This window comes from Pristis pectinata, chromosome 2 (assembly GCF_009764475.1).
Source record: "Pristis pectinata isolate sPriPec2 chromosome 2, sPriPec2.1.pri, whole genome shotgun sequence".
In the NCBI taxonomy this organism is placed as follows: domain Eukaryota; kingdom Metazoa; phylum Chordata; class Chondrichthyes; order Rhinopristiformes; family Pristidae; genus Pristis; species Pristis pectinata.
The window spans coordinates 80462884-80475946 of NC_067406.1; the positions used below are offsets into that span (position 1 = coordinate 80462884).

General features: G+C 37.9%; 1 protein-coding gene across 1 annotated transcript in view; it reads right to left on the bottom strand.

Moving 5' to 3' along the window:
• Window positions 1-13063, bottom strand: part of LOC127583990 (coiled-coil and C2 domain-containing protein 2A-like) — a 120211-nt gene that overhangs the window by 13480 nt on the left and 93668 nt on the right. The window contains 9 exon segments of the mRNA XM_052040469.1: window positions 2336-2512; window positions 4621-4719; window positions 4816-4912; window positions 6686-6795; window positions 9402-9473; window positions 9476-9501; window positions 10037-10196; window positions 10955-10961; window positions 12607-12698. Of these exon segments, the coding sequence (XP_051896429.1) occupies window positions 2336-2512; window positions 4621-4719; window positions 4816-4912; window positions 6686-6795; window positions 9402-9473; window positions 9476-9501; window positions 10037-10196; window positions 10955-10961; window positions 12607-12698 (840 nt within the window).

The window sequence follows — 13063 nt, forward strand, 5'->3', positions numbered from 1 at the left end:
AATTTTCCTTTCCAAAATTGTTATTTGGCCATTGAATGCCAAATCAAAAACAATAATGGAAGCAAAATGTATAACTTAAAAAGTGAATAATTATTTTAAAAAACAGTCCAGATTTGGAACTGGTTTATGCTTTATCTACTTTAAAATTTGTAGAATTAAGCAGTGCTTTCTGTTGTACCATTATAATTTAGTATGGCATTCAAATTGATTGTAACTTTTGATCTCACAAATGTGATGAGGATTTTTCCATCATGCTGCCCTCCTCACTCTGCTTCTCAATCTTTCCACCTCACTCAAGCAATTTGCCATCCTTTTGTTCCATTTTTTTAAAAAACATTCCTCCTCTCAATGTTAATGCTCTTTAATTGGCCTCACTTTAGTTTCCATACAAGGAGAAATTCAATATTCACATTGCAAGGACTGATGTGAAGCTGTTCCTCATGACATTCCTGCCAACCTCTACGGTCAGACAGTTAATACCTGCCATATATTGCTCAGGCAAATCATACAGGGCTTGGAGTACTATGTACTTTCCTTAGAATGAAGGCTTATTCTTGAAATGGAGGCAGTTCAGAGAGAGGGAGTGAAGGGGAGAGATAGTGAAGGGGGTGCAAGAGAATGAAGAGGAGAGAAGGGTGGGGAGAGTGATGAGGAGGGGGAGAGAGATGGTGAAGGGGGGAGAGAGAGGGAGGGAGAGACAGAGATACAGAGAGAGAGTGAAATTGTGGAATTATTGGATATTGAGACTGTTTGTGGGTGGGAGGGGGGTCGTTCACGTTGGGCACATGGTACGTTGTTGAGGGCAAAGCAGAGTTTGCTTTACAGAAGATCCTGGGTTTGTGAACAATTTCGGCAGCCAGTTTTGACATTGCTTGATTTGATCTTGCCAGGTCTGGGTTTGGATGGCATGGTGAGTTTTGAATCAGATACAATTAAACCTGATCCACTTATAGACATATGGGAACAGGTTAAAAGACTGCTCACAATTAAGCTGACAGAGTACTATGCTTCAATAATTTACTTACAAATGGGAAGGAAAACTAGTGTTGTGGAAAAGAAAGGCCGTTAAAAGACTTTTTATTCATTTCATGTTACCTCTGGTTTCTAAAAGAAGTCAGGCACTATCCTCTTTCAATACTGCTATGACTCTAATGAATCAGAATGATGTGCTTCAAGGCACAATTCTCCTTTAATGTGCACATCTGTGTATCGAGGCAAATAATACAACATCCCCCTAGCCCTGCAATGTAAATAGAATCTGGAGAGGGGGTGAAGGAGCAATCTGCTGAAGCTTGTCACCAATAGACACTGACCTCGTATCTGTGACAGGCTGCCTCAAGACATGTGGCACCATGGCTAGTACGTCCTTGTCTGTAGTTGCTTTGGTTTTTATAATCTTCTTGGTCACTGTTGTCCTCATGTGCCAAAACACTTATTACTTATTAATCTTGGAACAAATAAAGACTGAGTGAACTCCAGTTTCAAATATGGCACTCAGACAATTTGTGGGGCATGTATTATATTGGGGAAAGAAAAAGAAAATTGAGATCACTTGCAAGACAGCTGTCCACCTCCAAATCATCATCACCTTTCTGAGGCTTGAAATTGTATTTTGTCTTTGCCAAACCTCAGATTAATCATCCTGTCTTTTATCATCGATTGTCATGTTTCAGCACGCAGCTTTAAAATCGTGAAAAGAATTTTCCTTCTGGCTGCCAACTACTTTTGCAATTAATTTAGTACTTTTGGAAAAATAAAGCATCAACCTACATTTTCCTTTGAGGCACTCAATGACATGGCTGTTGCAATGTTTTCTTTGGCCTCTTCTTGTTTATGTGATGTACTCTTTCCCCCCTCAAGTGAATTGTAGCAGTTTTTTGACCAATTACCCCTAATTCAGCACATCTAATTAGTTTATTGAGTCTAAACCTGGGTAATATATTGTAAATTGTCTTTCTTTGAGCTCATGTTCTTCTTTCTCTCTGGCCTGGATTAGATTACAGGGTTTGAGGAATTCTAAGGAAAAATAAACTGTGTGTGTAATGGCAATATATTGTATGAAAGTCCCAATTATAACTAACACTGCCATCTATGCTGCATCAAACTGGCACATTGTTCCTTTTTCTAAACTGAAGTGTCTGCAGAGCATATCAATTATATTTTTAAAATAGCTCCACTCTTGAACTATATTGACTTCTCTGGAAAGCATATGCACTTAATCACAACTATTATTTGACTTCAATTTGACATTGCAAATGGGAGATCTAACAAAGTCTGACAAGGAAGCTGAAGATGATCTTGATGGAAGCAGTTTTAAATTAAGAATGTACATTACCTTTTCAACTACAGGTTCTCCAGGTACAAGATGAGGTTCAACAGTAATGAAGAGAGACAAATAAGAACCTTCACTTAAACTCCGAACTGCCTCCCATCCTCTTTCACTGGCTAGATTGCGCTCTTTGCTGTATCCTAGAAGTACCGGGGGTGTATTAATTCTGAAGGTTCCGTCAATCTGTAAAGCAAATCATTAAAACACCTTTGGAAAAACTGCCAAAAGATCTACCGAAAAAGTGCCCAGGTATAAAATTGGTTTGGTTCAAATAAAAGGTGGGGTTTGAAGTAAGAGCATCATTAATCTGTGAGCAAATTGCACATGAACACCCAACAAATAGCAATGATATGAAAGAACAAGCCCCTTGTTTGGAATTATTTGACGGAGGAAGGTTAGCCAAGATGCTGGGGGGAATAAAAAATCTACTTCTTTGAATGGATTACTTTTTAATAAAGAATCCAACTGCAGCCTGGGATCTTGGATTACCATTTCATCTAAAGAGTGGTACACAACATTCAGCAAAGCAATAACTCATTTACACATGTTCAGGTCCTGGAGTAAGAATGGAATCCATGAATTTGTGAGTCTGGTGGGGAAGGCTAAAGATCTCAGTAAGTTCCTGTTCTGCAGTCAGTCCTGATGCAAAGTTCAGTGGCAGAACGCAGCTGGGAAATTATTGGTCATGGTTCAGCATAGGCTTCAAACCTGAGTGCTTGCACCAAGAATTACAGACAGCTCTGTGCAGAACTGCTGGAAAAACCCAGCAAGTCAAAAGTATGCACCATCAAAAGGACTTGCATACTTTATTCACCAGGAGCAGTAAAATGCTATATTATGTAATTAAAAAGAAAATTCCCAGTTCCTCACAAAAGATTTTTCTAAGGCAATAATAGCAAAAGGAATTTGAACTAATGCATCTTAAATTCAGTTTGTGTTCCCAATGCTGGCAAAGTAACTAATTCCTGTGTACTCTATCCCACCATTAGAACATAGAGCAGTACAGCACAGAACAGGCCCTTCAGCCCACAATGTTGTGCCGACATAGCTAATGCCTCCTACCTACAGAATGCCCATATCCCTCCATTTTCCTCTCATTCATGTGCCCATCCAAGCCCCTCTTAAAAGCCCCCAACGAATTTGCCTCCACCACCCTATCAGGCAACGCATTCCAGGCATCCACCACTCTCTGAGTAAAAAACATACCCCTTACCTCTCTTCTGAACCTCCCTTCTCTCACCTTTATGCATGCCCTCTGGTATTGGATTGCTCAATAATGAAAAAAAGATATTACTTGTCCACCCTATCTATGCCCTTCATAATTTTATACACCTCCAACAGATCACCCCTCAGCCTCCGCCACTCCAGAGAAAAGATCCCAAGTTTGTCCAGCCTCTCCTGATAGCACATGCCCTCTAATCCAGGCAGCATCCTAGTAAACCTCCCCTGCACTTTTTCTAAAGTCTTGACATCCTTCCTATAGGGAGGTGACCAGGATTGCACGCAATACTCTGAATATGGCCTAACCAGTGCTCTATAGAGATGCATCATAACTTCTTGACTCCTATACTCAATACCTCGATTAATGAAAGCAAGCATTCCATAAGCCCTCTTAACCACCCTATCTACCTGTGTAGCCACTTTCAATGAGCCATGGACTTGCACCCTGGACATCTCAGGACATAGACAATGAGGGCAAGAAGGAAAATCAGGGAAGCAGAGAGTAAATGATGTAAAAAGGATTTCAATCCAGATCTCTGCAAAATCCCTTCAGGGGAAATTTCCAAATTAGCTAACTGCTAAGTCCTACGTGCTTAACCAAGTCTGGGAAAATTGAATTCTTGTCCACTGATTTGTTTTGCTGAAAAATAAAACATCTGCTATGGTAGAAGTGAGTCAATGTCAATGAAACAGCTGAGAACAAAAGGGATTGGAGATGTGGGAGGCCCTATTAAGAAATGCACAAAGACAGTCACAAGTTATTACTGGATTATTTATTATAGACAACTGGTGATATAAAATTGAATGCATGTAATTGTATGATTTGCATAGTTATAAGCTATAATTTCTAAAGGTTGTATGCTGTATGACTGTGGCTGCCACAAAGTAAATATGGAATTTGTGATATATGATCACCTCAGATCTGTCCTGAAACTGTACTACACAAACTGCATAGAGTAGCTTTCAGATACATCAAGGAACAACACGTATTTCTCCCAAAGATTTGCTTCTCAGCATTTTACAACTACCATTCACTGCAGGTAAATATTCATGCAGAATAAAAACCTTACCCGGGACTGGGAGTAGATGGTAGTAAATGGGATATGGACAACACCCAACCAGTGTCTCTCAATACGGGTGTGAACACCACTTCCACGTTCTCTTTCATCCTAAAGACACAGAATATATTTTTGAAAATGTTTACACATTGATCATACTGATTGGGATAATTTTGGTAAATAATTAAAAAAAAACTTTTTGTTTACCTCGAGAACATCATAAACAACTTCATCAAAAACATTGATAAAAACTTCGTCTGTAACAGACTGCAGACTGGAAGTACTATAGTCTCCGTTTGGTGCTCTGGAATTAAACATTAAATAAATCAGGCATCCACTATTACAGAGTGCTGATTTACAACCCTGCAATTATTGCTATTTAATGGCAACTCCTTAAGAAGCTGAAAAAGAACAATCTTCTAAAAAGTGCTTTGAATTATTAGAGAAAGCTATTCTGGCCAGTTCTTCTCCTTGCTCTTTGAAAGAGCCATCCACTTAGTCCCACACTTTTGCTCCTACCCATTGTTCTCTTTGCTTCCTTTTTAAGAGCATGTCCAACAAATCACAAATACACTTTTTTTTAGATACTTCCTTAGGAAAGGCCCTCAAATATCAAAATATTAATATCTAATACTGGAAACATTGATAATGAAGACAATAAAAAGTATCTAACCAATGTAATAATTAGATGCTTTGTTTCAATCTGGCAGACTTTTCATACATTCTCCAGTAGTAAACAGTTGGCAATTAGTGTGATATATTGTCACAACTCATCCTTGTTCACAACTGTGAAACAGCTCTTGTAAATGTCATTCTCAATTTTTTTTTTGGCTCTTGGAGCAATTGCAGTTTGTGGTGTTGAAGGAAGGGCATAACTGAAGTGGCCACCGGCCCACCACTGGGGACAATTTCATTTCCTAAGTTTGAGATCTACCAGCCTCTGAGAGTCAAGGCTGACGCGATAACTATATTGATGGAGTTACTGCAACATCTGCAGGCAATCCTACAAATAAGATTTTAAAAAATATCCACACATCATAGACATCAAATCAGCATTAAACACTGTCTTGTCAGGATACAATGCACCCAGTAAATGATTTAACAAGAAGTCCTTGAGTGGCGTGTCACGTCATTTCAGAGGGCAGTTAAGACCCGATCACAATGATATGGTACAGGAATCACAAAAGGCCAGAAGGGAAGACACGGCAGACTTCCTTTCCTGAAATGGATCTGTTAAGGTTTACAATGATCCTGACACTTCATGGTCATCAGCTTTTAATTCCAAAATTTAATTAATTAATTGAATTTATATTCTCCAGCTGCTATGATGGGATGTGAATTTGTGTCTCAGGACATGTTCAATCATTTGGATTGTTGGTCCTGTCATTAAACTCATCTACACTCCTGCGCTCTGGTATGGTAACTGCTCTGCCCGGGACTGCAAGAAACTGCAGAGAGTTGTAAACACAGCCCAGCACATCACGGAAACCAGCCTCCCCTCCATGGACTCTGTCTATACCTCTCGCTGCCTTGGTGAAGCAGCCAGCATAATCAAAGACCCCACCCACCGGGGTCATTCTCTCTTCTCTCCTCTCCCATCAGGCAGAAGATACAGGAGCCTAAGGGCACATACCACCAGGCTCAAGGACACTTCTATCCCATGGTGATAAGACTATTGAATGGTTCCCTTATACGATGAGATAGACTCTTGACCTCACAATCTACCTTGTTTGACCTTGCACCTTATTGTCTACCTGCAATGCACTTCCCTGTAACTGTGACACTTTACTCTGTATTCTTTTATTGTTTTTACACTGTACTCTGTCAATGCACCGTGTAATGAATTGATCTGTATGGACGGTATGCAAGACAAGTTTTTCACTGTACCTCAGTATTAGTGACAATAATAAACCAATACCAAAAACACTGTAGCACTGTCCAAACTTATGACAATGATCCAGTCTGTTTTTTTCAGGTGGATATTAGAAGCTTGTAATGTTGGTATTCTGGAAGGAAGAAAAAATCAAATGGACCCAATTGACTTTCTTCGTCCAAGTCAATCTTCTTTATGAATTACCTGAATGGAAGTTCCAGTTCTTCATTCCAGTTAGGGTTTGGACCATCTAGAGTAGCAGTTTGACGAACTGTACGCTGGAATGAAACCTCCACAAAAGGATGCACTGTAATCTTTGACAAAACGAACATCCCAATTATTTTTTTTACCTTTCATAAGATCTTCCTCAGTTTTCACAAAATGCTCACATCCCACACCCATAAAAGCAAGAACCATTCAGACCAGGGAATATCAGAGGACAGTGGTCACTTCATAATATTTCAACTTTGATTAACCATGTGAGTTAAATGAACTAAATGGCAGAAATGTCCAAATTCACCTTCAACAAAATAAAATATATCAAGGTATAAAATATATAATTTATTAAACAGAAGTTTGTACTGTCCCATTCAAGAAACATTTGGGTAGATGGTAAAAGGCCCAGACAGAGGAGGAGGAGGAGAGGTGGAGAGATTCAAGGAAGAATTGTGAAATTGGCTTATCTGGTGGTCATTTGTTAGGCTTTTTTGTATTACAGACTTCATCATATAGTAAAATGGTTATAGGGGTAAGGCTATGGGGCAATCAACAATTAGTTGGAAATTTAGAAACGTAAAAAGGCAGAGCTTCTGGCACCGACAGGATTTTGCTGGTTGCTGTTGATGGTGACACCTGGAAACCACTTTGAGGTTGCGTCATTTGGTTTCTCCTGCAGGACCTGCAGCAATGCTCCTAATCTTTTGATTTCTATGGGAAGCTGCTGATTTATGGGAAGCTGCTGATTTATGGGAAGCTGCTGATTTATGGGAAGCTGCTGATGAAGCTTCTGAGAATGGTTGGGCTGAGTAATGGAAGCTTTACTGAGAAAGCCCTGAGGCCAGTCCTGTGATGTTGGTAGGAGACCTTTTGCAACAGCAATTGCCTCCATTCATGAAGATTGCAGCTCTGAGGGCTGTAACAGTAGCTTCTCTTGTGTGCAGGCTACAAGGATCCCACGTCCATTCTTTCCAAGGCTCCCCAAATAATGTATAAGGAGTTGAAGCTAATTGCAAACCTGTTTGGTTTAGACAAAATGCACTTAAGGATTCCTATCACTCCCCACCATTGAACGTATCTACATGTTGGCATGGACGAGTTGGGCCGAAGGGCCTGTTTCTCTGCTGGATGATTCTGATTCTATGACTACAAGAAAATGTTGCCTTCTACAAGAGAATTCTTGTCTTTGACTATCATTTCTGCAACAGCTTTTTGAGGCAAATGTTCAGTTGAATGCTTCTTTTATGTTGAGAGCAGCCATTTGCAACTCTCATCTTACATTTGCCTCTTGCATCTATTTCTGGCTGTGATGGGGTTTAGAACATGAAAAATAGCAGGAGTATGCCATTCAGTCCCTGGTGCATGCTCCAATATTCAATTAGATCCTGGCTGATCTTTCACTTTACCATCAGTTTCCAGTACTAAAACGCATGCCCCTAATTCCTTAATAAGGAAAATCAATTGATCTGCGTCTTGAAAATGCCTTAGCAACTGAATCTCCACAACCCTCTTGGATAGTGAATTCAATCATTTACTGTCCTCTGGATGAATAAATTTCTTTTGATTTCACTGCTGAAGACCCAACCTCTTATTTTGAGACAGTGAGCCCAGGTTCTAGAATCACCTACAGGAAAATATCATCCCTGCAAAAACCCTGTCAAACCCAGGGTGGAATTTTGTATGTTACAATGAGATTATCCCCCTTTCTTCAAGGTCTAGTCTGCTTTATCTCTTCCCACAGGAGAAATCCCCTGCCATCCTAAGAATAAATTATGGGGAACTTTCATTGTACTTCTTCTATCAGAAGTAATCCTTCCCTTAGGGGGTTAGAAATCAGGTCCTGTACACAATATTCAGGTTGCTCTTACTAAACCCCAATATAATTACTCTTGTACTCCAATCCTCATGATTAAATAACATACAGTTTGTCTTCCTACTTGTTTGCTGTACCCACTCTCTTAAAAGCATAGTATATTGAGTGTTAAGTACACTGAACCTTGATGAGCAGATGTCAATTGATGGCATTTTCTGAAGGTTGGAAAGAAGGCTGATATGACTTATTTTAGTCAAATTTATCCTGTTTTTATGGAAATAAAATATTCCATATTGTCAGTTAGGTTCAAGTATTGTCATTGTAATAGAAAAGCTTGGCTGAGGGAATGGATAATTCTCTATCGTGCACAGTATCTGGTTACTTCTCGATGTAACATAGAGTGAATTGATTTGGAGACATCATCAGTAAAACATGATGTTTAATTTAGTTTCCACAATTATCGTGATGTAGATTATTGGAATAAATATTGGACTAAGATGCCAGGGACAATTTCTCTGCTGTTCTTCAAGATAAACTCAACCTTTAAGCTCACTGGAGAGAGCAGAAGAATCCTTGGTTTGACTTGTCATTTATGAGATGACGTGACTGAGAAAATGACTTACAGGTCCTCCCCAGGTTATGGCAGGGTTCAGTTCTTGTGAACTGTTCACAACCAGAACAGGTCATGTCAGAAATATGGCTGCGAACTGAGTTCCCACATGGCAGAATATGTCCGCAGACCCCCAGCAGCTGGCAAATCTATCCTGCTCGTCTCCCAAATGCTTGCTCGTATGTACAGGGTGTACATTAAAATGGTCGGGGAGGACCTGTATTTATTCTCTGGTCACAAACAGGTTCCATATGCCTTTGTGTTTCTTGATTGTTTCATACCTGGTCAGTAAACCATTCATGGCTTTGAGAGGATGTCTGGGGTGGCTGAGGAGGTTGAAAACGTTTCGTTAATTAGATCTAGCCGATCTGGAACTTAATGCTGGTTGCTGAAGGAAAAAGTAACAAAAACAATACAAACATTCAAGAGGCATTCTGGACAGGTACTTGAATGAGGAAGGCATAGAGGGATATGGAATTAATACAGGCTAGTGGGATTAGAATAGATAGGCACAACAGTCGACATAGACGTGGTGGACTGAAGGGCCTGCTTCTATACTTTACAACTAAGTGACTCTTACTTATTGATTACTTCAAATAGATCTAGAAACAAAGTCATTTTTTTCCAAAGGAAAATCAATTCAAATTTATGAAATGATAATTTTTTTTTGATTAATGTCGATAAACTTTATAAGATTGATTAAAATACTGTTAGTAGCCTCTGTGAGAAAAAAAGTCCAAATATTTTGTTAGTTACAGAACAAAAGTTCAAGTTTCTAGTGATTTACTTCACTGAGGTTTTTACTGTGCAAAATAATGATAATTTGTCCACCCATAGTTATTGGCATGAAGAATTGTCGAAACAAAATATAACATTGCAAAGGCATCTGGAAAAGTCTCTCTTGGAATCCTCCTACCTCCTATGGATTTACGTATTGGTATGTCATAGGCTCTAATAATGTTCACCAGTAGTTTAATATCTCCATCAGAAAGGTTCTGGGCAGTGACTTTCTTCCTTTCTTTTCTTCGTGGTCTAAGTGGCCTCCTTGGTTCAGCCAGTTTTGAACAGATTGACACCTAAACACACTATAGCAAGAAAATATATCTTAAAAAATATTCTCATGTTCTCACCAATTTTTTAAACTTCTGTTTAGCTTTAACTTTGCCAAGACTAAAATAAGTCAGATAAGATCAAACAAAAATATTGATTCCAAATTTAATACCAATTGTATAAAATATGGTTTTAATGTTAAAATAATTATAAACAGTTAATATAAATCATCTAAAGTGACAACATGGAAAGGAAATGATGAGAATAATGTAACATACCGTGATTCACCAGAACTGTACAGAAAATGCAAGAAATAAAGAGAGACACCAAGATATATGAAAAGAAACCAAAACTAAAGCAGAGAAAGACACACTACTTAGTACAAAAGGTAGTTATTACAATAAGAGGCAAGTATCAGAAGTTTGAATTGGGTTTAAGATAAAAATATAAGATTGGAAAGAGAATGTGTTTTGTGTTAGGTTTTGAGATTTTACTTAGAGATTTTTCTTAATATCAAGTTGTAAAAACTTATCCCAGAAAAAAAATCTTTATAATGTCTTTGTGCCAGAAATGTGACATATACAGTACCTGGCAATGTACTGAGTCTTTAGATCCAAATAAAATATTTAATACGAATTGAGATTACTGGAATATAAACAGATGGTGGATCAGCATCAAGCCCCCTTACAATATTCTGGACTTCATTTCTACGTTCTATAAATATTGCTTTTCCATTGGGTACAGTCATTGTTTAGATTATAAACAGATGTATGACACAGGACACCAATAGGCTATTATAGCCATTTTGCCTCATTATTATTCACTGGAGATTTTTTGGCAATAGGGCTATACCTCCCACACTTTGTTCCCAAGAAGATGACTCAACTATACATTACAAAATAAATAATAATTGATAGAATTATCAAATTATAATAATTGTGTACACAGCTGATAGAAACAATTTCTAAAGTTACCACTGCAAACCACAATAATTTAGAATTACTAGGCCATATGCCCCACATGACAAAACAAATAATACAATAACAGTTCACGACACCAGAATCCAAACAATTCATCTGAGTTTACAGTTGTTTTTCTCAGTCAGAATGGCCTTTGCAAGGTCAATTTTTATAGAAGGGGTGAACATAAACTCAGTGAAAATTTTAAAAAAATTGAAATATTCTTATAATTTGAAATGTAAAACTTTCTATTAATTACATGCAGTAAAAAGAACACCAGGTGCTCATTTCACTAGAACTGATAATCCTGAAAATAAATGGATAAAATTAATAAACAATAAGGAATACAACCAAGTTTCTCTTAATGTTTCTCTTTACTGCATCCTTGCAATATATAGCATTCAAATATTAGTAAGTGAAATATACTGTGATAAGTTAATTTATTCAAAGTGGATTTTGAAACAAAGTGCTGTGAAGTCCTTGCTTCCTCTGAAAATTCATTAATTCTTCTAACAGAGAATCCTTGTCCATCTGATGCTCTGTATTTGTAAAAACAGCCAAACACATTGGCCTGAATGTTTCATCAAAGAATCAACAGTTCTGCATGAAAATGCTTCCTTAATCTGTGTAACGGTGTGCAAATTCTGAATTACGCAAGCAGGTAGCCATCCTGAACTTCTGCACTACCCATTGCCACTTACAGGACTGCAAACTGCCAATCAGCTATTTGGAAGAGCATGGACTTCCTGAGACTTCCCAGCAATTATGCCGATAATTCTGCCCTTTGAGCCTGCACTAAGTCAGACCTGATGCAAATCCAACAAGCACATTCTTTTAAACAAAGATGATCTTGTGCAGGCAGAAGGGATTTGTTTAATTTGGCATCATGCTCAGCACAGGCATTGTGGGCTGAAGGCCTGTTCTATGAAAGTGAATGAGAGAAACAAGTAAAATTGAAATTTACTCTTTATTTAATTGAGGTAATTTAAATTTATTGATAACTAATGTGTTTTCCAGTGCATTAGATTTTTTAATATATTTTTAAAAATAATTTTAAAGCATTTTAACAATATATTTGCTTCTAAAGTAGTTTTTGTATATTTTTTAATGTCTGTGAATATCAGACGAATTTACAAATCCTGACCAGTAAAATTGAGGGAGCAGCTTAAGCAGTTGTCAAAGCATTTCCTGAGGCAAGGATTTCTACTTGTGTTTCAACTTAGAAGGTCATAAAATATGACAAAAATGATTCATATGATTGTCAATTGAAGGAGAGTTTTAAGGTCCAAGACATACATTGCCTTGATTAGTTCTCCTGCCTTTTGCTGTGCAATGGTTGCTTTCTTAAACCATATGATGAGGAAATGATGAGAAGATGAATAATGCCTCCAGACATTCAATATCAACAAAATATTTAATCCCATCCAAAACTTAAGATAAAATGCAGGTTATACTCAGAATATCACATTATATTTACCTTATGCTGGGGACCGCTTCCTCAATAACCATATTTGACAAGGTATAATGATGCTTTGCCAGCAGAAACCTACTTGTTACAGAGTCCCGCACCTAAGAGGACAAATATTCATCAAGTGTTGCTCATCAGTTTTGGATTTCCACAGAATTTCAGCTCCTTTATTACTCAATGCACTTCCTACACACATGCATGATTCTGAAAGTTCTGTGTCATCTATAAATATGTATAGAAGTAACTATAACAACTACAAATCAATCAGTTTAGTTTAACCTTTATGGTGGGGAAACTTCTAGAAACAATAATCAGGATCAGAATTAGCAGCCGATTGAATGTGGATTAATCAGGAAAAAACGGCATGAGGTTGTTAAAGACAAATCTTATTTAACTTGACAAGAGATTTTTTTAATGATATAACAGAGACGGCTAATGAGGCAGATGCATTTGGCAGGATGTATAA